This window comes from Sceloporus occidentalis, unplaced genomic scaffold, assembly GCF_023333645.1.
Source record: "Sceloporus occidentalis isolate IW3139 unplaced genomic scaffold, rSceOcc1.0.p SCAF_1, whole genome shotgun sequence".
NCBI classification, from domain to species: Eukaryota; Metazoa; Chordata; class Lepidosauria; order Squamata; family Phrynosomatidae; genus Sceloporus; species Sceloporus occidentalis.
The window spans coordinates 233209885-233234586 of record NW_028316981.1 but is presented as its reverse complement, the minus strand read 5'-3'; the positions used below and the strand labels follow the sequence as shown (position 1 = coordinate 233234586).

Genomic DNA, 24702 nt, shown 5'->3' with positions numbered 1-24702 from the left:
TGTTTCCTAACAGGTTTTATTTCCCACACTGGTATTGTAATGGCAGTTCACGAGCATATCGCTATGGTGTTTCCCGAGGTGCAGAGAGTCCAGTTCTTGATGATATCGTCATGTCTTATTTGTTTGCTCAGGTAAAAGATTTCTGTTTGGATCTGTGGGTGCTCCCCTGCCCTTTTCTCTTTTCTTAACTGGATTTAAAAGTCTCTGTTTATGTACAGATAGTTTCATAAGAATAATAGCAAATGCAATTATCCTAGGAAAGAAAACGAAACAGCACAGTCCTGAGATCAGCACCAAGTTATTGACTGCATCATGAGATCTGAGCTGAGTCTTGGTATCTCAGAGTTGTTCAGCATTTATTTATTTCTTTATTTCATCTGTATACTGTCTTTCTCCCAGATAGAGTCCATTAAAAAAGCTTCAAAATGTTTAAAACAATTAAAAACACTAAATAAAAAGTATAAAATCATTTAAAAGACATATAAAAGTATCCCAGTAAGAAGCTCACCTGCTTACACATTAAAAGCTTGATTAAACAAGAAACTCTTTGCCTCCTGGTGAAAGGAAAACAGGGCCAGCATAGCCTCCCACAAAAGGGATTTCCAGAGGACGAAAGCAGCCACTGAGAAGGCTCTCTCTTGTGTCCTCACCCAGCACACCTGGATGATGGCAGGACCAAGCGTCCTTGTAGATTTGTATGGAGAGATACAGGCCCAGTACAGACATGCAAAAAGCACAATCCTGTGGGTGGGGTGAGGGTTCAGTGTTCACACACTGAAAGCCCTCACCACGCTGCCCGGGTGCCATCTTAGTGTGTGCCCATGCACTCGGGGCGTGCCATGATGATGTCCATATGGGGCAGTGCCCAAACTTCGCTGCGCCAAAGGGGCATCATGAAGCTGTGCAGCAGCTGCTAATGGCTCCCCTTTGTGGGCACAAAAAGGAGCCAGAAAAACTGGCTCCTTTTTTGTGCTCTGCGGAAGCCAGATCAGTGCTGCAGCATGTGTTTGCCACGGCACTGATCTGTGGCAGAAAGAGGTGGTGTCTCACCGCCTCTTCCTGACCATCTGTATGGGGCCACACTCTTTCAGATAGTCTGGACCTAAGCTATAAAATGGCTTTATAGGTCATGACCAACACCTTGAATTGTGCCCAGAAATGAACCAGTGAAACTGTTTTAATAAGGGAGTTATAGGCTTCCTATAACTGGCCTTGGTCAGCATGTTGGCTGCAGCAGTTTGAACCCACTGAAGGTTCTGAACAAAGGCAGCCCATGTAGAGTGTACTACAGTATTCCAAATGGGATGTAATCAAGACATGTGTCCCCATAGCCAGTTCAGATGTCTCAAGGAACAGACGCAGCTGGCACACTAGTTTTAGCTGTGCAAATGCACTCCTGGCCACTGCTGATACCAGGCTATCCAGGTTCAGAACTGAGTCCAGAAGAACACTCAAGCTAAGAACTTGAGACTTCAGCGTGAGTGTAACCCCATCCAGTACAGGCAAAGTCCCTATTCCCTGATCTGCCTTTCAATTGATCCAGAGCACTGCTGTCTTGTCTGGATTAAGTTTCACTTTGTTTGACTTCATCGAGTCCATTACTGATGATAAACATTGGTTCGGTATCGAGACAGCTTCCTGGGAATCAGATGGGAAGGAGAGATAGAATTGGGTATCATCAACATACTGGTGACAACACAATCCAAAATTCTGGATGACTTCTCCCAGCAATTTCATGTAATTGTTGAACAGCATGGGGAACAAAGCAGAACTCTGTAGGACACCACAGGCCAGTGGCAAGGGCATCAAACAAAATCCTCCCCGCACCACCTTCTGAGTTCGCTCCTCCAAGAAAGACCAGAGGCACTGTATTATATTGCCCCCAAGTCCCCTCCCAGAGAGTCAGCTCAGAGGGATACCATGATTAAAGGTATCGATAGCTGCTGAAAAGTCCTGTAGAATCAATAGGAACATGCTTCCCCTGTCCAATTCCCTGCATAGATCATCCACCAAAGTTACCAAAACTGTCTCCGCCCTATAACCAGGCCTCAAGCCAGATTGACATGGATCTTGATGAACCTCTGGAACTGGGAGGCCATCACATGCTCCAGATCTTTGGATATAAATGGAATGTTAGAGATTGGTCGAAGGAGGCCCTTATTATTATTATTATTATTATTATTATTATTATTATTTTAAGTAATGACTGCATCGCAGCCTCTTTTAGGTAGAATGGAAACTTTCCTTGCTGTAGTGAGGCATTCACCATTCCCCTTACTTTCTCAACCAGTCCTCCTCTAGCTTTTTTTTTCAGAAAGAAGGGCAAGGATCCAGTATACATGTGACTCTCACTTCTCCATGGCTCCTGTCTATTTCCTCAGGCTACACAAATTGAAATATATACAATAATACAGGACAAGCAGGTGTCATGATTACATCCACTGAACCTGTCTGAACTACAGCATTAAAGTCAGAGCAAATTCAAACAATTTTGTCGGCAAAGTGTCTTGCAAATTCTTTACAGCAGGCTGTCAGACATGATTTCTGACTGATTCAATACAAGCTTCCTCACGTTGAAAATAAAAATAGAATGTGACAAAATTCATTTTGCTTTCTTTTTGCATCCAGTGGCGAGAAGACTTTGTCCATGGGTGGGTAAAGATGGCTGTTACTCATGAAACACAAGAAGAATGCCTTGGCATGGCTGTTCTGGATATAATGAGAATGGCCAAAGAAAAGGACCAAACCCCACTAGCCATCTACAATTCTGTGAGGTAAGTAATTTTTCTAGATTTTAGCAACAGTGCATCAAATACAAGTGCATATTAAAAACAAGCATATAAGAATATTGTTGGTGCATCTTTCTTTGTTGTGATCAAGTTAAAACATTTGAACTGATCCATTAGTGGAGGATGCACAGGACATCTGATAAAACTTCTAATAGAAATAGTTGATTGCATTGTGGAACACAAAGTTATACAAAGTGCAATTCCCATCCATTTCATACTAAGTCTCTTTTAGTTGTTGCAGAAAACATCCCTATGTCAGGGTGTTTTCCGCAATCATGAGGATTGCAGACTCACATGAGTTAGAAAAGGAATCATACTGAAATATTTAGGCTATCTTTAACAAATGACTGGACTTTCAGATTGGCTTAGATCCAACAACATCATTGCACAAGCAGAAAGCACTTGTGCCATGAAAGTCCCTGAGCTTCTTGGCAGTTCTCCCCCCTAAGCCTTCTATGCCATATGCCCCTGCACAATCCTCAAACACAGATCGGAGTGATAACAGGATGCAGAAAGTAGCAGGAGATAGGGAGGTCCTATTGTGTTAATTAATTGGAATTCAAACCTCAGCCAATATTATTAATACATGTTATCCCACACTTTTCCCCCAAAGAACTTGTTGCAACATAATGTGACTGTCTTTGTTTTTAAATCAGTCTGAAAGATAGTGACTGGCCTCAAGGAGATCCATGGGGTTTCAGCTCTGATCCACAGTCTTAATTGCAGCCCATTATCCATTACACTATACAGTCGCCCCTCCTTTTTGGCAGGGGATCAGCTCCAGACCCCCTCACGAAAATGGAGTTTTGCATATATTCAAGCCCCATTGGCTTGAATATAGGCGTGGGGGTGCGCAGGCACGCACCCCATTCATTCTCCTGAACATAAAGGATGCAAGAACATGAGGGATGCGAGTCTAAAGACCGCGAGAACGGAGGGAAGACTGTACTAGCTTGCGGGTTTTAGATAGATTTAAGGGAGCTGCGGTTTACATCTGTGACAATATGTGTTCAGATGTGAGATTCCTGAAAAGTGTTTTTCTGTTTGTCCACGCCAATCCCCTGTCGTCTCTTCCAGTTTTTACATGTCTAGTTTTGATGGGTTCATATAGAAATTTTGATTACAACATTGAAGTATTGAACTGAGTTAGCTTCTTGATTTCTGTACAGCATGCCTTCAAGTTGAATTACTTTAACAATCAGGTGATACTTTTTGCAATTTCTGTAATGCACACACCCATTATTTTACATTACATTACATTACTGCTCAGAGCCTTTAGGGCTGAAGGGCGGGGTGTAAATACCGTAAATAAAAAAAATAAAAATACCTTGGCTGATATTTAGATTTTGTATTCACAGCTACAAAATGTTTTTGCCCAAGTGTATCAGAGAAAAAATCCAGGATTATCACATTCTGACCCGTAAGAGAATAAGGTACAGATTCCGAAAATTCATTCAGAGATTTGGCCAGTGCAAAGCAACTGCCAGAAACTTGAAACTGAAGTATCTCATAAATCTGGAAACCCTTCAGTCTGCCTTCTACTCAGAAGTATTTGAAGTAAAGGAGCCTGGCAGAGAACCTTCAGGCGAAGAACGTTTTGCAACTATTATTATAACTGCAAATGGTGGAATTCAGTGCTCCAGAGGGAAACATAAAGAGAGTGAAACACTCACAGAACAGGTAATCTCCTATAACAACCTTTCACTTTAATTAATATGAAGACTATTAATAGAAACAGAATTATTTGATCCTGTTGCTAGAATGTTTACTGGCTAATTAGAAATTGATAATTGTGCGATGAATTAGAAAATAGATCTGACAGAGGACAGTTCTTGCAGGAAAGGATCTTCAGAGGTCTAGTATATGTAATTGGAAGAGAATAGAAGGCCAGTGTAAAGCTCTGTAAGTTTTCAATAAGCTCTCAGTTCTCTGTTGCAGCCTGAGCAATGCAGGTTCTCTGATGATTCCAGGGACACAGCATGCACATTTCTTGGTGACCATGCAAACATGCCTAGTACTTACTAGGATTCTAACTGAGGCTTTTAAGATTACTAGTGTTAATGTTGCAGGAACAACTAGATTAGCAGCAGATATAACTGAGAACTAAAGAATGCCATTCTCTGTTCTGCATGATATTACAAGAGAGGAATACCTTGTTGATGAAATAATAGTAATGTCTAGTGCAGGGATGATCAGCTGTGAAGTGCATTCTCTTAATCATTTACCATTGGTTATAGTGGCTCAAAATGCTGGGAGCAGTAGGCCAAAAACATCTGGAGGGCCATAGTTCTCTACTCATGGAGTAGTAATCATACATGAATCCAAGTTAATTCATTAAAAGCACTACAGGGGTGTATCTACTGTCAGTGTGTCTTCTCTGTATGTCTCCTGCAATGCTAGGCCCAAAAAGGGGGAGGGTGGTGTTGTCAGCTGGCAAGATGTGGTGGCCTTGGATCCATTGGGTTGTAAGTTAATTCTTTCTTGGTAAGGCCACAGAGTTCCCTTGTTCTACTGCTGCTTACACCAGCTTCAAGCTGGCATTGGTAAAAAGATCACTGCAGAAGACAGACAGTATGGATGGTAGTCCTGGCTGCTGCTATTTAAAATGGCAAAATATATGCCATTTTGTAGATCTTACTGAATTGATGTTGTATGTGGACATCCATTGCACTCTTCACTCTTCACTGGCTCAGTTCAGGCATAAAGAAAAAACATGGTTTTACCATGCAAAAAAGAGCTAATGCTCCCTCCATTCTTTTATTTCTTGGAGAAAAAAACAGCACGGGGAATAAACTTTTCATTTCCTTTGATATTCTAGCTTAAACTGTGCCTTATTTCTACTATAGACAATAAGAAGATCAAACTATGAGTTCAAAGAAACCATAATTTCCTGAATTCCAGTGTCATGGAGAAATCTGGATAGTTTAAAACTGAAACCAGAGTGCAAAAGAAAGAGGAACATTTAACCTCCCTGTCATTGTTTTTTTGTACCAGAAATTCATAGTTTCCAATTTTATCAAAACTAAACTTCTAATGTTAGAATTGCTTTGAGTTGGTGATTTAAAATATTGACTGAACAGTTTACTAACAAACAAACATCTTTTTACAGGACATACAGACATACTGTGATTTCCCTGATATTATTGATGTCAGTATTAAGCAAGCCAGCCAGGAAGGTTCTGGAGAGAATAGAATTGTAACCATTCACAAGCAGGACAGCAAGAATTTGGTACAGTGGGAGTGTTCTTTTGGTTACCTTGTGTTTGTATATATAATTTGTCTAAACAGAGACTGGACACTCTGCATTATTTGTGTGACTTTGATATGTAATATATCTGCAGTTACAATATGAAGTAAAAACAGCATGTGCATATGTTCAATGGGGTGGAATATTATAAGATGGCCAGATCATCAGCTTTGTCCTCTATCCTATAAATTCATGTAGTGAATTATTAAACTCGGGTAAATATACATGTTCATTTCTACAGAGATATCTAACCATGAGGACAGAGAGCATACTTAATATTTTTAGTTATTATTCAGTGTGTAAATACAAGGCTGCTTGAGGTGCTGCTTCTCTGTATACTCAGGCATTTTTTGCTCAGCAAATTATCTTGTCCAGCACCCTCTATGTGGAAGGTAGTGACTTCTTTACTCACATACAGTATATATAGGATCCCCATATATTTGAATTCTTTATCTTACCATGGACTCATTGGTATTCATAGGTATAAAAAGTGGGGAGGCACACAACCCTGAAGCCCTCCTGATATCTCTGCACATTAATGCTTGGGAGATGAGAATAGTTATGTCTGAATAAGCCTGAAAATTGTTCAAATTCCTGACATCCATAATTACTTCTTTTTCCCTGCAGAAGAGCACACTTAATACTGTTTTAAAACATAATTGACAACATCCCCCCCCCCCTAATTTAAATTAGGTGATTAATCCTTATGTTCTAAGGATTTTGAATTAGATTTATCTTCAATAGAAAGAGAGGTCATGGGCTTAAATCCATTTGCTAATATAGAGTAAACCCATTGAATCAAGGAGATTTATATAGATGTTAATTTACCATTCAGCAGGTGGATTTTGAACATTCAGATTTGGGCACTGGTAATTTACAGGATGAGAGCCAGCACGGTGTATAGGCTTGAGCGTTGAACTATGTTTGGAGACTGGGATTCGATTCGCCGCTTAGCCATGGAAACTCACTGTATAACCTTGGGTGAATCACACACTCAGCTCCAGAAGATCCTGTGATAGGTTCTCCTTAGGGTCACCATAAGTTGGAAATGACAAAAACATAGAACAACAACAAAATTTGCAGGATATGTGTGTGAGCATATATGGGCAGTGAAAAATGATGTTGCCCTAATCCTACAGTGTATTGTGTACACAAGAAAACAAATCCCATGTCCATGGGAGAACAACTTGAGCCTAAATCAGGTGGGAAACTGCAGCCACATCAGATGTCAGATCTTTAACTGGTCAAGTCCTTGATGGCTACAGTTCAAGAATTTTGACTTGGCAAAAAAGCCAAGCCCCTACACCCTTGTTGCTGCTTTATAGAGCTGGCTACTTCCTGAACACAGCACTCTGCAGCTGGCTTCCAGTGCTCACTCACTGTCAGCTCAAGAACTTCAAATAACAGAGGATGAAAATGAGGGTGTGACAGGACAGCAGAGTGTCCCCCCCTCCCACCCAAAGGAAGGTACACACACTGACATCCCAGTCCCCTACACTCCACTGCAGCTAGAAGCCAGCTGGTTCTGCTGTATAAAGCCAGATACGTCTTAAATGCCTGTGAGTGTTCACAGCAAGTCTCTGGGGGTGGGGGTGACTAGGAGAACCATCTGTCCTATAGCACTGGCAATGCCTACCCTTCCCACTAAACCTGGTTCTGAATGCACAGAACCAGACATTCAGGAAGTGGCCTTTGGATATCTCTGCCTCCAGTTTTCACTTCTTAGCATTGGTTGCTTTTAGTGCCATGCAGTTGTACTGACTTGCTACTGGTTTGCCAACGGATCACACCAGGCAGGTTTGTATCACTAAATTTAAGCGTCAGGTCTTTCAGTTCATGGTTAGGAGAATAGGAGATATTGAGGGGCCCTATGCACCACGTTTTCCCCACCTCTGCCCTGTCCTTTAATATCTGATCAATCGCCTCCTTCTTGTATGTATTCTCTCTTCTCCTCTTCAATGCCCTTTGAATGATGCCTTGCTCAGGATACCTTTCCTACCAGACACAAGGCTGGCGGTCATATTGAACACAGCCTTCTTTGTGGTGGTGCTTTTCTAATGGAACTGTTTCCCTCTGGAGACCCATTATCACTTTTAAAGGGTTAGTGAGCAGTTTTTATATAGTATGCTAGGGCTAGAGCCAGTGTGGTGTAGTGGTCTGAGTGTTGGATTAGGACTCTAGGAAACCAAGGGGACAATTCCCTGCTCAGCTATGGCAATCTACTGGGTGACCTTGGGCAAGTCATACTCTCACAGCCTTAGAGGAAGGCTATGGCAATCCCCCTCTGAACAAATCTTGCCAAGAAAACCCCATGATAGGTTCACCTTAAGGCTGCCCTATGTTACAAATGACTCAAAGGCACACAACAACAGTGCTAGGACTACTGATTTAAGAGTTTTTATTTTTTTAAAAAACACATCAGGTTTTAAAGAACCATGATGCCTTTTGTGGTTGGCCGCCCACAATGGCATAAAATATATGCAGGCTTTAAAGGTTTTTAAATTTCTTCATCAAGCATGATGTTCCAAGAAGCGAAAGGAAGGGAAAGCAGGGGGAAGACTAGACATTAAAAAGCCTGAAACTGCATGTTGTCTCTCAGATGTTTATTGCTCCCCAGATCTGCTGGAAATGCTAATTCAGTAAATTCTGTTCTGTTCTGTAAAGATATACAAGAACACAAACACCTTTTTATGTTTCTGTAGCAACCTGTTTCCATGTCTGTATTGGTACTTAGTGTTCCATTTAACAATCTGTAATGTATTTTAACCTGGTCGTTCTTGCAACCATAGCCAAATATATTCAAACTATCTGAAGCTTTTCCTCAGAATGCCACTGCCTAGGCATGGTGATGTTTTTGAAGAAAATCCATTCTCAGAATTAATCAAAATACAATACAATCTACTCTCAAAGCATAATTTAATTATTGATATGGAGATCCATTCATTATTCACTTCAGTGCTTAAAATAATATAAATAATAATATATTATCACATACCTGCTTGATAAATTATCAATCAGGTATGTGATAATCATTCAGATTTTATAATTTGTGTCTTTTCTTTTCTCTTTGTAGGAAGCTGAATTTCATTCATTGAAAGATGCTCTTTCTTTTGTATCATTAATTGATGGATATTACAGATTAATTGCAGATGCTCACCACTATCTCTGTAAAGAAGTAGCACCTCCTTCAGTTCTTGAAAATATTCTGAGCAACTGCCATGGGCCAGTTTCGTAAGTAGCAATTTTATAAGACTTCAATATTTTATAAGATTTTGAGAGGGACTGTTCTTTTAGATGGAAAAATGCTCCACTTTGCTTGAGGTGATTTTTCTGCTCCAGCAAGAGGAATTTTATTGAAGAAGCAATCTTTCACATGTGTAGCCAATTCAAATACAGTTATACCTCAGTAGATCTCAAGTACATGTGTTTCTGGGCAAGGCTTCTTTAACATAAAATTTGGTTCTCAAGGCATAAATAGCATGGAAAGAATAGTGATAGGTTCCTACACCACACAAAAAAAGAAGAGCAGTTCAACATATTTCAGCGAACATTTTATTGAAAACCAAGGCCCGTTACAGACCGCCCAAAAGGGGCGGTCTCGGGTCGCTGCCAGTTGCAGTGCAGAGGAGTCACAGCAGCCAAACCGTGCGACTCCTCCGCGCTGCAAAGAAGGAGCACAAAAATCGTGCTCCTTCCGGCAACCCAGAAGAGACGCCGCAAGTGCCAAAGCACACACTCGTGGCGTCACTTCCGGGCTGCGACGTGCGGACGCAGAGTGTCCGCTATGTCAAAATGGCGGCGGCCGTGTGGAACGGCCGCCGCCATTTGTTACGGACTCTGTCCGTAATAGAGTAAGGGGCGTCTGGAAGAGACACCCCTTTTTCAAAATGGGACGTCCTAAGGACGTCCCTTATGGCGGTGTGTAACGCGCCCAACAATATCTGCATGCTAAATTAAACAACCTGGTTAGGTAAACCTTGCAAAAGTAAACAAAAACATTTTTAATTTTTCAGAGACTACTTGAATACTTCTGGCAGAATGCATCTAAGGATGACCTTCTTTCACCAACCTCTGCTCTTCTTATCACTTCCATTTGGCAGCCAAATGTGCAGGCCTATGCTTTTTAACATAATGTGGGGGAGCTGATGAGTCTGTCCTACTTTCTCACCCCTATCTTCTTTTGCTGTTAAAGCGTATTCTGTAAGGGAATCTGGATGGAGCTACTGAAAGCATGCACCATAATGAAATCTGGAGACAACTGCTGTCTATGTTGCATGTAGTAGGCAGGTACACACAGCTACAATAGAATCAGCTAGACTAGAATCTTATTCTTTCCTAACTCAAGCTTTATTGCACCATTTACTGCAAACATGCTGCTGCAGCCTGGCACTGAAGGTCTGTGTTTCTTCAGCCATCCTTTAGCATCCTTACAATGCCAGTGTTTACTTCTAGTTAGACAGAGAATAAGGGGAAAAAGAGGAATTGGGCAGTCATGAAAAGACTTTGTTAAAAAGAGCTTCTTTGTTATTGGCTTTGTCAATTGATGTATACCCATATATATTTGGATTTGGGCTCTGTATGCAGTGCTCAATTTGGTCCATTTTTGAACTGGCAGGAGTTGCATTGATGCATGCCCCTCCATCCTAAGTCACTGGTTTTTATAGGGAGTTACTGGCCAGACCATTAGATTTTTAATATACCTTACAGTAATTCCTCATTGTTTACCCATTATCCTGGTTTTGGAAATTTTTTGGAACTTTGGTATGGGAAAGTCTCTTCGAGGTTGCCTTTTGTAACAGATTTATACTTGTTTGATTCAATCACAAAACTTAATGTAGTTTTGAAAATCTTTTCTTCTCTTCTTAGTTTGAACTGTCATGCAGTGAATAGATAATAACAAATCTTAGCCTTATTATTGATCTATGATGTCACAGGCAGAGAGTTTCCTAATGTGCTCACTATAGGATCTAGCAGAAACAAAACGTTAAGCTGAGTAAAAAGAAAAGGCAATTTGGATAACAGTTACTTAAATGATTGTGGGGAACACACAAAATTGCTAGCAAAGGAAATTACTTTTCGAACAGATGCTTCCTTGTTAATTTTTCTCTAAAGACTCGGGGGGGGGGGGGGGAATGATTTAAGCTCAGAGAGTTTTTTTGGTACATTTGTATAATATTTCCTTCTTCTGAAGAGCTAAGTTGTGCACTTTAGTTAAGATGACCACAAGAAACAAAACGAAGTGTGAGGTATACAGGAAATGATTCATTATGTGAGTTTCTCTGTTAGGAAGCCAAAGGGCAACCTTTATTATCTTCAGGAAACCATCTTTTCTTTTTTTTTGCTGGAAGGTAGAATTCATATCTGACTTAATAGGGTAAAGGTTCTCTTCCATCTAATAGCTGGGTGTGCCTTCTGCATAGATTTCAGGTTCTTTTTGGAACTCTTTTGAGTTCTGCTTTCTGACTTCTTCATTTTTATTCTGTAGTGTTCTTGCCCCCCCTCCCCCCCGTGCTACTTCCTCTCTCCCACACAAGGATTTGAGCATCGGAAGACAAGTTTTGGGGGGAAAAGACAAAACGGAACTTCTAATTTCCTGAGGTGGTATCCAACTGGTGTTTCGCTATAGATGGAAAGCATCTTTGTACTGTGTATAAAGATATTTCCATATATCTGTTCTGAATCTTCTATCGTTCAACTTCATTTGATAGTGCTGGGTTTTAGTACTGTGAGGAAAGGAGAAAAAACACTCCTTATGCACAGAAAGACTGTAACTGTCCCCATCCCACTTTGGATAGGGGTAAAAGGTAAAGATAAATTTATTCCCCATTGACAAGGTTGTCAAGTTGTGTCGGACCATAGGGGGCGGTGCTCATCTCCATTACTATGCCAAAAGATCCAGCATTAGCAGAGACTACTCTGTGATCATGTGGCCAGCATGACTGCACAGAATGATATTTACCTTCCCACCAAAGTGGTACCTATTTATCTACTTGCATTTGCATGCTTTCGAACTTCTAGGTTGGCAGAAGCTGGGACTAGTGACAGGAGCTCACCCCCATCATTCAGCACCCTGGCCTTGGAACTGTCAACCTGCCGATCTTGCAATTAACAGAATCAACATGAATTAATGAACAGATCTGAACATAAACTTACTCCATTGATAAGACAGAGGGGGGATTGTTTTTTCAAGGTGGCTGAATTGCTCCTGTTATACAGCAGTGGAGCAGGAGTGCGCAAGCAGACTTCCCATAGAAGTTTCAACCATGCTGTCTGGTCTTTTCAGTTTGAAAACAACAGCTATGGCAGATAAAAAAGAAGCACATTAGTTCCAGTGCAAGCTGTCTGGCCCATCAAATGCACTGGCAAGTCAGAGTCCCAACCGTATTATTTAGGCAATGAAAAATGAATGACCCTATGCACCTATTTTGGCTTCCCATGCACCATTGCAGTAGCATTTCTTACAAGCCGTAGATACAGGCAAGCATAGCCAGAAAGTCACTAATATTCACTTCACTGAGAAGTTAGAATATTGCATCCAGCAACAGTATGTCCAGCCCTGTCAGAATCATCTTTAGGACAGCGAGCATTTTAGTTAAAGAAATCATGGTTTCTGTAGCTAATGTAATGCTAGTTGGGATAATATCTCCAATAAGCAGGATAGAGAGGTGGGGGGTAAGTCTTTATGAGACCTCTAGATATCTGGCCCTTACATTTCCAAAATCAAATGTTTCTTTTCTGCAGGGGGCTGTATCTGAGAGAATGGTGTTTCAGCATTAACTAAGCTGTTAACCATAAAAACTCCAGCCTTCCACTGTTCTTATGCATCTAAAAGGTGAAGACTTCCTTTTTGGGGAAAAAAGGGAAAGTTTTAATATAGGGTAATTTACCCTTCTCAGGCTATGCCAAAGGGTCATCCATCTGGACAAATGAATGTATGTGGTTGGCTACAGATTAATGTAAATTGAAGATAAATGACAGTACGGTTATGCCTGTTTCTTTAAGTTCTCATACATTTGATCATTTGTTGTATTGATTTCAGGAATCAGTAGTGCTAGGAAATCAGGGCTTTCTCCTCTAGCCAGGCTTGAAATGGGAGAGCACTTAAAGTTTCTTTCACCTAGTTAAATCAGATTCAGTTCTGCCTTTCACCAAGAACAATCACTTCCTCAAAGTGGAAACTGATCTCTGGTTTCGTTTAACTAAAATTCGCAATAAGTCATAATTTCCCTTTTTCTTGAAATGTGATACCAAAGATTTTCTTTGTAAAACACAAATAGTGGAATATATACTCGCTGGCAAAAGAAAGCTATAGCAGGAGTACATTTGCTATAATTTATAAGTGTTTTTAAGTGTGCAGTCACGGTGTATTTGATCTTGAAAAGGTCTTTATGTGGCATTAACATCTAATTAATCCTAAAGAGTGGTCTGTAGCTCAAAGCTTCTTAGTACTTATTAATAGATGTTTTCCCCCTATATATATATTTAAAAAACAGCATGGACTTCGCAATCAATAAATTGAAGAAAGCTGGCAATCAGCCTGGCTATTACGTTCTTCGTTGCAGTCCAAAGGAGTTTAATAAGTACTTCCTTACCTTTGCAGTTCAGGTAAGTCCTGATGATAAGAATGTCCAGTTACAGTGAATGTGAATAAAAATGAAGAGGTTCAAAATTTCTAGGACTGTAGGTGTCTGCTAACCCACTTGAATATTATGCATATGGAGCATCTTACCATTCTATACATTAAGTAGCATTTATTTATTCTTAGCAAATTTTGACACAGTTTATCAAGATTGATTACAAGTCAGTCTCAGTAGTCAGGCTTACAATTCAACAACACAACACACACAAAGCAAAGGGATGAAGGAGAAGATGGAAACAGGCAAACTTGGGCACTAATTCCTAGTTACAGATTTCTTAAAGGTGAACTTTCTTGCAGGGAGGGCAAAACAATTTTCTTGCAACTGCCCCTTCTCTGGTGGATACATGGGTCCTGGCAGGGCTGTCTCTTGCTTTTGCACTCTGAGTGACAGGAAACGTAAAAAACTCCCTTACGTGGATAGAGTCAGGCCGTTGGTTCATCTAGCTCAGTATTGTTGGTTCTCACTGGCAGCAGAGGGCTCTTTCTAGCCCTGCATGGAGATGTCTGTCATTTGTAGCTGATCTCCCATCCTATCCAAGTATGAGCAACCTGCCTAGCTTCTGATTAGATCGTGTTCAGGTGGTGCAAGCCTATAGTGGTCTTTTGTCCTTCGGTTGATGGTTGAGTGTGCTGCAGTCTGCATATTAAAATGATGCTTTCTTCATTCGTGGTATGAAGTTTTGAACTGGAGATGCCTGTTGTCCCTCCTGCTGTGACATTTATTCTCCTGTATGTCTTTTGTGGCCAATCCACTTCACTAAATTTTAGGCAATATTATTCATTCATTTATTTGTTCATCCAATTTATATTCTACCCTTCTTCCAATTTGAGACCCAAGGCATTAGTAGTTCAGGCCATTCAAGCTTGTTGTGTCAAAAGAAAACATTCTGCTGATGCCTCCTCTCTCAGGTCTCTTGTACTGTTTTGGTTACCCAAGTTGAGTAACTTGGAGACTTGATTTTGCCAAAGGTTAACTGATAATTTAATGAGGGTAAACAGAAGTGTTAATTTAAAATAATGCATTTCTCTCCCTTTTAATTATGTAGCAAGACAGCACAGCTGATTATAAACATTGCTTGATAACAAAAAATGAGAATGGAGAGTATAATCTCACTGGGACAAGAAGAAGTTTTACAAACCTTGTGGATCTTTTGAATTGCTATCGGACAGAAACTGTCCGTTCAGATAGTATAATTTTCCAATTTACCAGATGTTGTCCTCCAAAACCAAAAGGTAAAGAACTGGTCTGTTGTATTGGTTGTTGTTGTTGTTGTTGTTGTTGTTTTTAGCTTATTTTTCTTTTCAAAAATATTTCCAGTGACTTATACAAACTACTGTTGTTAGCACTTATTATAAATAAGAAAAAGCTGTAAATCTATGCACATTATATTTTTATTCCATTCTTTCTTCAAGGAACTCAGGTGCTCCATATATTGCTTTTCCTTTCCACCTTTTTATTCTCACAGCAATACTTGGACATAGGTTGTGGCAATGAGAATTAAAGTGACTGTTTTAGGAAACATTATGGATGAGTGCGGAATTTCAGCTGTTCTTTCCAAACTAGAAGCCTTTGCTGTTGATAGATACAAAACAAAATAATATTTCTATCCAATAGCACATGACAGTTGTAGGCCTATTAGTTTGCTCATACATATTTGAGTCTTCTTCATTTGCATATGTGAATGAGTTATCAGATGTCTTGTGTCAGCTCATTACAGACAATTCACACATTTAGTTGGCAGTCAACAAGTGAAATGTGCCCATAAATGAACTAGCACTCTCATCTTCTCACAGATAAGTCAAATTTACTAATCTTGAGGAGCAATGCAGCCTCTGATGTGCCCACCTCACCCACCTTGCAGAGGCACAATAATATCAACCAGATGGTCTTCCACAAAATCCGGAATGAAGATCTGATTTTTGTAAGTTCACCAGACTGGTGTTCCTATTCATATAATTCTATGATCCATGATGCAACTATTTTGAATTAAGTTTTATTAATAAAAAACCACTGGGACCATTTCTCAGTATATGTTATTGGAAATAATTTGCACAAGGGGGAACATTATGCTTACAGAAAACTGGACATTTATTGTGTTAAATGCACAAGGAACACACAGTTCTTTCATCGTATATTTGAACAATGATGTCATTTGCTTTATGAGTAAATTATGAATCAGCATGTTCTATAATTTTCTTTTTCTAGTGCAGCTTTATACTTCTGTTCTTAAAATAAATGTAGGCTAAATATAAACCATGTGACATCCAAATAATCAGTTGTGCACCTTGCAGCTCGTTTTCGAAAGCCTTTCTAGCCTTACGTCAGATGATTATTCCCAGGCAAATAAATCTGTTTGGTCTACTGCTTTTAAATTTATGTATTGCATTGAACTCCTGTTGGTGAATATCTTCTCCAACAATGGTTGCATCAGCTAGGAAAAAGAAAGCCAAAACAGGCAGCATAAATGAGTGAGAAGATTAATGTAAGTATAACTGTTTTGTCCCAAGAGCGATGCTATGGACTTTGGGTGTAGTAAGGCCTCTGGCTCTCGGGATCACAGCCAGAACAAAAGACTTGTCCACAAATTTCTTAAGTTTCAAAGGCTTTACTGGTTATAACACAAAAACGTGAAACTGATCTCCTTTTTCTCAATAGTCCTTCCTAAATACCTTGCTCTCTTCTTGGTGGATTCTATCTTTCTTCTTCTGAGGACTATCTTTCTTCTTTTGTGGACTTAGCTTTTTGTCAAAGGAAAATACTCTCTCCAGGTCTGACTTGGCTGAAATCTTACTACACACTGAAACTAACTAGAGGGAGACAGCATAAGACCCTGGGATTTCCCACAATCCTTGTCTTTTTTAAAGCTGTAGATCTCTATTTTCCCTTCTAAACTAATACATAAAAAAGCTAATATAATCTCAACTAAATATATGTCTCAAGAGCATCAAAGATGCTCTGGAGGCATGACAATAACATCCTATTGAGTTCAGGAGCTTACGTTTCTACCCTCACCCAGACACATTCCAGTCAATCAGTCTCATCTTCATAACTGTTGGGTTATGTTTGCATAATGTTTCTCTGTACTCAGGGTGGCTGATACCAGAGCAAAGAATGAATTGTATCAGTAACTCAGCACCAGGCTAGGGGACAAAGGAAGGTGTCAGCATCTCTTTTTCCCTTCCAGATAGAGTGCAAAATGGTGATGGATAAAAGTAGAGGTCCTCATGTGGATTAGTAAATAGTAAAATAATAGACAGTGAGAAGTAGAAATAAATGGTCAATGTTCACAGTGGTGTAAACAGTAGAGTTTGAAGGAGGTGTATTGGGACCAGTCCCTTTTAACTAATTCATGTGCCACTTCAAGATACTGTTAGATATGGGAAGTGATAAATAAATCTGTTTGGTCTACTGCTGAGGAAAATCTGTATACCACAGAAGTGGTATACACAAATGTATAGTGTGTGAAGAATATGAGACTTGGAAAGGCTGCTTTTGGAATGGGGGATTCTGGGATTTATAGTGCAAAAAGTAACTTTTCCAAGTTTTGAATAGCACATGAGTGCAGAATTCTGTGCTGAGGATCTCAGCATTCATTTTAAAAATTGTTTTGTTCTTGTACATACAGCTTATTAAACATCAACCTGGGTTTTATAAACTAATCAGTTGTCAGTTTAGAATATTTGTAATTGATTTCCTTTAGTTGATGCATTTAAGTTATCTTGAGTAAGTTTATCTGCTCACTTAAAAAATCATTTCTCCCACATAGAATGAAAGCCTTGGTCAGGGTACCTTCACTAAGATTTTCAAAGGTGTGAGGAAAGAAGTGGGAGACTATGGTAAGCTGTATCAAACAGAAGTGCTACTGAAGGTGCTGGATAAAGTGCACAGGAACTACTCTGAGGTTTGTATATGGGTTGGAATATTCCTTGGGCTTTTTTGGGCTGGAGGCTTCTGGGACTTGTAATCCAAAAAGTACATTTTCCAAGCTCTGAGCAGAGGAGTAGCAGTAGTGCTGAATACTGAGGACCTTATCATTCATTTCGAAAACACCAATTTTTTTGTACAGCTATGAAGGAAAGTTTGAAAGTGTACAAACCTAAGCAGAGGGGCAGCATTGCACCAAAAAGAATAAACTAGAAAATTCTCAGTGCGTGGTGAGGAAAACCCAGTTACAGATATATCTATTATACCTTTTCCCTTAAAAAAGGGACATACTGTCAACACTCTAGGAACACTAGAAGTTCTGAGCTCTGTGAATCAATCATTCAATTAGATATGCATATAATTGGATGGTCGTCAGCACACTGAACTCCCAGCTTTTGCCTCTGCTGTATTTCCCCCTTGTTAAACAGTATGCAAAGAAGGCCTGGAGAAATTTAAGACTTTTGAGAGGGACAATTATATTTCTGAGTGCTAGGGAAAGGATATTCATCAGTGATTCAGCTTCCCTTTTCTCCATGACTAGGATGAGTTGAATAAATTATACAAAATATGCCAGTCTGTTTAATTTCTATAGTATACATAATTCACGCAATTCAGCTGCCTTAGATACAGAATTTGGATTCACTTCGTGTTTTGTTTTGCTTTTAAAGCCATGTATATGCCAAACCCTAAGTACATTTTAATCTGTATGAAGAATCTGCTTCATGAATTTCTGAAGAGTAATTTCCTGATCATGAAATAACCAAGGAGATAATCACAGTCTCACTGTGTCTTGTGAGGTCAAATGTGTTGAAACTCATTGAATGACGAAGCTATTAAAGCCTCCACACTCCTTTGAGACTTTTGTCTTTTGAATTTTTTTAAAAAGAATATTACTTGGAATTCAGGAACAGACTACCAGTTATTTATTGGCAAGAATCAGCATTGTAAAGTGTTCTTTTGTGTTCATCAGGGATTTTCCTATTGCTAAAATTGGCATGATATACTGTTAAAGTGGGTGTGCATTGTGAGTAAAAGAATTATTAAAAACCAGGCCTTGAGAGACCAGTGTTACTTAATCAATTATGTAGTATTGCTGCAGAAGATGGGGAAATTAAGCTATGTGAAAATAAAGGTGGTTTTAATTAGATCTAATTCCTAACAGTTCCCATTAGGGTTCACTTTGTTAATTGTTCTTCCCTTTCTCTTGCAGTCTTTCTTTGAAGCCGCAAGCATGATGAGCCAGCTTTCTTACAAGCACTTGGTATTAAATTATGGAGTTTGTGTCTGTGGAGAAGAAAGTGAGTAAACCTGGCTAATTGTTTACGCAGTCTAATTAGAGCTTTTTTCTTGTTTCCCACTGTGTAAATAGCCATTTCAGAACTTATTTACATCCTTATCATGTACAGATTATTTCATGACAACATCTGTGCTCCCTTGTCAATTTGTGATACACAGTGACCTGTTGTTGTTGTTATTAACCACCCTTGAGTTGGTCTTGATTCATGGCAATCCTGTGGATGAGACATTTCCAAGATTCTCAAATCTCCACTACTCTCCTTATTTCCTGCAAATTCATACCCATGACCTCTCTAATAGAGTCCATCCATCTAGCATACAGCCTTTCTGTCTCTTTCTGCTTCCTTCCACCTTTTCTAGCATTATTGCTTTTTCCAGTTTGTCATGCCTTCTCATGATGTGACCAAAATACTACAATCTCACTTTAGTCATCTTGGCTTCCAGGGAGATTTCCGGCTTGATCTGTTCTAGGACCTATTTGTTTTGGGGTTTTTTGTTTGTTTGTTTGTTTGTTTGTTTGTTTGTTTGGGCTGTGCATGGAATTTGTAGCACGCTCCTCCAGCACCACATTTCAAATGAATCGATTTTCTTCCTACTCACTTACTTAACTGTCCAGCTCTCACATCCATACATGGCAATAGGAAATACAGTGGCTTGTATGATTCTAACTTTCAGGCTCAGTTGTATATCTTTGCTGTTTAGGATCTTTCCTAGTTCTTTCATAACTACTGTATTCTTAGTCTTCCTCTGGTTTCTTGACTGCAGTTCCTGGTTCTGATCAATGTTTGATCCTGGGTATGAGCACTCTTTTACTATTTCTATTTCCATATTGTCTAGGTTGAATTTTTGTGTATTCTCTGTTGTCATTATTTTTGTTTTCTTTATGTTATAAGTAAGCCTGCCTTTGCACTTTCTTCCTTGATCTTCCTTAGTAGCTGTTCCAGGTCTCTGATGTTTTCTACTAGCATTATGATGTGCTTTTTGTATCTTAGATTGTTGATATTCCTTCCTCCTATTTTCACTCCTTCTTCTGTATCCAAGCCTGCTTTTCATATAATATGTTCTGCATATACGTTAAACAGATAAGGTGATAAGATGCAGCCTTGTCTGACCCCTTTACCAACTGGGAACCATTATGTTTCTCTGTGTTCTGTTCTGGCAGTAGCCTCTGGTCCTAAGTACAGATTCCTCATCAGGACTATCAGATGTGTTGGCACTCCCATGTCTTTAAGGGAGTTCCATAGTTTTTCATGATTTATGCAAAGGCTTTGCTGTAATCTACAAAGTACATGCTGATTTTCTTTTGGAATTTCTTCGTGTTCTGCATTAGCCATCATATGTTTGCTGTGTTGTCCCTAGTTCCTCTTCCTTTCCTGAACCCTCCTTGGACTTCTGGGATTTCTCTCTCCATGTATATGGTTGGAGTCCATGTATGTTTCAGAATTTTGAGCAGAATTTTGCTTGCATGAGAGGTTATCACTATGGTCCTATGGCTGATGCAGCATTGTGACTGCTTTGGTATAAAACAAAAGAAAGCCATTGTGGCCTTCCAGTTGCTGAACTACAATGCCCAGGAAGCCAAATGAGCACAGGCTGTTGTGAGGAATCATGGGAGTTGTAGTTGTCTATCCTTGATGTAAAGAATCATTATCTCCTTGTGCCTTTTTTTGCAGACTGTTGCATTTAGAATACCAATCCATTGCTTTTTCTTAAAAAGTCTCTTAGTGCTTTTTGCCCTAGTTTTGCAGCAGAACTTTAAAAACAATTTGGTCAGTAGTTGAAGCATGTGATTAATCAAAGGTAGCACATTTCCTTCACACGCACATCACATTCCCTGCAAAACACACACATACAGCACTGGAGATCTTAATTCTCATTGGATTGCTTAAAAACAAACCATTTTAATGTTTTCCATTAATCTTTCTGATAGTCTTCTAAAGGGTTTGCAGCAACATCCGAATCTTTTTTTCTCTTTTTCTACCTCTCTTTCTTGTTCTGGTAACATGAAATTAGATAAACTTTGTCAGCTCCATCAGCAGTGTTTAAGTCTATATTCTTTAGGCTTTCTAACTTTCAGTATTATAAAGTTACCAGCTCTGTCAGCAGTGTTTAAGCATATAGCCAGCCTTCTGAAATTTCAGCATATCAAGCAAGCAGAAGCCTGTGGCCAACCTGGACTGAAGTTGCTTGCCAATTGCCCATCATTCATCTCTCCATGTTGTGCGACTAACCTCTCCTTTTTGGGGGCATCATTCCTTGTATCTTCAGGATTCTGCAGACACACACGCTTATGCAAACCTCTTAGTTACATCAGTCAGCTTAGGTTCAGACACAGCCAGTTGAAAGGACCATGGTGATAACAGATGAGTAAGAACTACAGAGGAATTTGTGTCTGTCCTATTTCTTGTAATCTTGATTTTGTTCAACAGGTTGTCTAGTTTCCAGCCACTAATGGAAATGCTGATAATCCTGCTAACAGGAAAAATAATTAGTGCTCCATCCAATGAACCAACCAACCAACCAACTGTTGCTTTGTTCTGTACTCCACCTTTTCCCAAACTGGGACTCAGCATTGTTTACAAAGTAAATTGAATTACAATAAAGACACATATGGGTTTAAAAGATACAAAAAACTGTGATTAAAACAATAGTAAACTAGCAACCAAATTAAAACCATATTAACATTGTGTAATATAAGATGGTGTAACATTGTTTTTTTGTGTGCGTGTAGTTGTTGTATCTAGATATTTGAAAAAAGTTATATTGCTAATTTTAATGTTTACTGATACATGGTAAGTATAAAAACCAGAAAGCAATCCTATAATGTGAAGTCAAAGACTTTCATGGCCGGAATCCATAGTTTTTTTGCGGGTTTGGGGGAATAAACTCTTCTAGAACATGGCCACATAGCCCCCCAAACCCGCAAAAAACTAATCCTATAATGTTTGCTCAGATTTCCAAAAATGAGGCTAAATAAATGAAAAGTCAGGCTCTGTCGGCACAGGCCAAATAAAATGATCTTCCCCTGCCCCATACTCTGTATGGACGATGCAGGGCCCAATCATCAAGTCTTGTACAAACATTCCAGACAATATCTAAGCCGTTCAGTTCCAAACCTGGGGTGTACCCTTCTTAAAACAGATGTTTAAAACATTTGCTCAGAATCTTCCTGGAAGATCTGGCGACCTCCATGGCAATGTTGGGTGGCTGTTTAAAATATTTCCTACTATGCCACCCAGTGCCACCGCCACATATCACTCACTCTGAGGGCAGAACAAGGTGCCCAGCCATGTGATTGATGCTGAGTGCCTCCTTCTGACTTCAGAATGAGCAACACACAGTGGTGGCAGTGGGTGGCACAGTGGTATGTGCATGCAAACAGCCACCCGACCTTGCAACAGACGGCCCCAGGTAATGGAGGTCTCTCATTCATAGGATCGCCATAAAGCAAGATCGACTTAAAGGTAGTTATTAACATCAGCAGCTAGACAATATTGCTGGCTTTGGGTTCAGTTACTTGCTTTACTAATCATTGCTTGTATACATTTCATCTCAGACATTCTGGTACAGGAGTATGTAAAATTTGGGTCACTTGATACCTATTTGAAGAAGAATAAAAATTCTATAAATATCTTATGGAAACTGGAGGTTGCAAAGCAGCTGGCAATGGCAATGCATTTTCTGGTAAGTAGTTGGCTTTTGCCATTGTAATCCCAATGCAAAAGAGTCATTCCCCCTTCACCTTTTAATTAATACTAGTAAGGATTGTCCATACATATTATTTGTAAGTTCTGACTTAAAGATCCAGACTGTTCTCAGAAATGTCTGGGAACTTGAATGAGATATCATGATTTAAATAGTCTTGTAAACACGTGCAGAATACTTCTGGTTTAGTTGGGAGTGGAGGACACAGTGGAGCTCATATTTAAAGGAGAAGGAAAATTGAAACAATCATCCTTGCTTAGTTTCTTAGAATCAACTATTGGATGGTGCATGTAATCAATTGTAGCCGGTATTGTCTGTCTGGTCCTATTTCGTTTCCACAAAACAGCACGTTCATCTCTTCTTAAAATATACAGATTTTATATGGAGTTTTCCCTCCTAGATGTGGGCATGCTAGATTTAGGTCTGCCATTCTTTTCTTCACTGATGTTTATAATCTACTGAAGCACTGCCTCTCTGCTGTTCAGTGTGATGTGCAAATTCCCTGTGTAAAGCTTCATCTTAATTCCTTCTTGTCTTCGTAACAGGAATAATGTAAAATGTGAGCAATAGCAAATACACTGAATTGCATTTCAGATATACCACAGCTTTATTTGTCCATAAACCTAGCTACACAGGGCAAAGAGCACAGAACATTTGATATCCCACATGATGAGAAAGACACTCAAGCCCATCTGGGGGCAGTTGGGGGGTAGTAGGCATTCTGGCAAACCTCTTACTGTTGAAGCTGCTTTCCTAACAGACCATTGGTCCAACTAATCCAGCATTATTAAGTCTGACTGATTATGGCCCCCAGGGTTTCAGGCAAGACTTTTTCTTCATCCTACCTAGAGTGATGAATCTGTACCTTCCACATGCAGAGCACCTGCTCTACTGCTGAGCTGTCTGGAAAAGTGTTGGGGGTTTATACCAGTCCCTGGATCATGCTCTGAAAATGGTTGTGATCCCCTTCTTCTTCTGGGAAGCACAATAGACTCTGTGCCCTTTTGCATCTTGATTATGGTGCCTGTCCACTATCTTAAGAATCAAACACTATTGTGTCAGGTTAAACCAGAGTAAGTGAAAGAGAATCTGTAATACACAGACAGGTTTTTTTGTGTTGCTTTTTATTACTTGCCAGTAACAGAATGTCTGGTACAAAAAATTAAACCAAGTTGACCTCTGTAGTCTGGCATTCTGTTCCAGTGGTAGCCAACTAGTTCTCTCTCTTCCAGACCCCTACCCCTTTATTCCAGTTGGTAGCACCTGTAGATGGTGAAAGGCATGATAATTGTTAGTATGGATTATGTAGAGCTTTCTTACTTATTAAAACACCCATAGGGAAGATCTGCTCCCATAGACAACTTGGTTTATCATGGTGTTCTCATTCAACTGTGTAAAAAAAGTAACTTACTGGTATCTATCTTCATTGGAAAGAGAGGAAACTGTAATGCTTTCGTGTTGTTTCTGTGTTTTGAATTTTTGTTGTAGTTACTGAAATAAAAATACCAGCTTGAGAAAACTAGTTAGTTTGATTTGTGTTTTGGGAGGAGAAATTAAACCCTGGTGTTTGTCTTTATCAGGAAGATAAAAACCTTGTTCATGGGAACGTATGTGCAAAAAATATCTTGCTTATCAGAGAAGAAGATAGGAAGTCTGGGAACCTTCCCTTTATCAAGCTTAGTGATCCTGGTATCGGCATTACAGTTTTGCCAAAAGACAGTAAGTCTCTGTTTTGGTCATTTGTGTGCTACCTTGAAAATGTCAGAGAGTGGTTTATCTCTTTTCTGTTGCTGCAGTGATTGTTTGATCTTTCATTCTTTTTCGGGTTCCTTTTCGGCAGACGGAAGCCATGAGCCTTCTACTAGTATTGGCTGTGCTTTAATTAGCATGTTTTTATTGTTGTGTGCGTTTAGGTCATTTCCAACTTATGGTGATCCTAAGGCGAACCTATCATGGTCTTTTCTTGGCAAGTTGTGTTCAGAAGAGGTTTGGCATTTCCTTCCCCTGAGGCTGAAAGAGTGTGACTTGTCCAAGATCGCCCAGTGGGTTTCATGGCCGAGCTGGGAATCGAACCCTGGTCTCCAGAGTTGTAGTCCAATGC

The 24702-nt window shown here is 39.6% G+C and overlaps 1 protein-coding gene across 3 annotated transcripts in view; it reads left to right on the top strand.

Moving 5' to 3' along the window:
• The window catches only part of JAK2 (Janus kinase 2), a 115207-nt gene that overhangs the window by 71118 nt on the left and 19387 nt on the right, over positions 1-24702 (top strand). For all 3 annotated transcript variants that reach the window (XM_089490046.1, XM_089490053.1, XM_089490051.1), the window contains 12 exons: positions 14-131; positions 2629-2774; positions 4148-4469; positions 5899-6018; positions 9110-9267; positions 13530-13641; positions 14722-14908; positions 15470-15597; positions 17443-17577; positions 18811-18898; positions 22453-22580; positions 24182-24320. In XM_089490046.1, the coding sequence (XP_089346172.1) occupies positions 14-131; positions 2629-2774; positions 4148-4469; positions 5899-6018; positions 9110-9267; positions 13530-13641; positions 14722-14908; positions 15470-15597; positions 17443-17577; positions 18811-18898; positions 22453-22580; positions 24182-24320 (1781 nt within the window). The remainder of the gene's footprint in view (positions 1-13; positions 132-2628; positions 2775-4147; positions 4470-5898; positions 6019-9109; positions 9268-13529; positions 13642-14721; positions 14909-15469; positions 15598-17442; positions 17578-18810; positions 18899-22452; positions 22581-24181; positions 24321-24702) is intronic.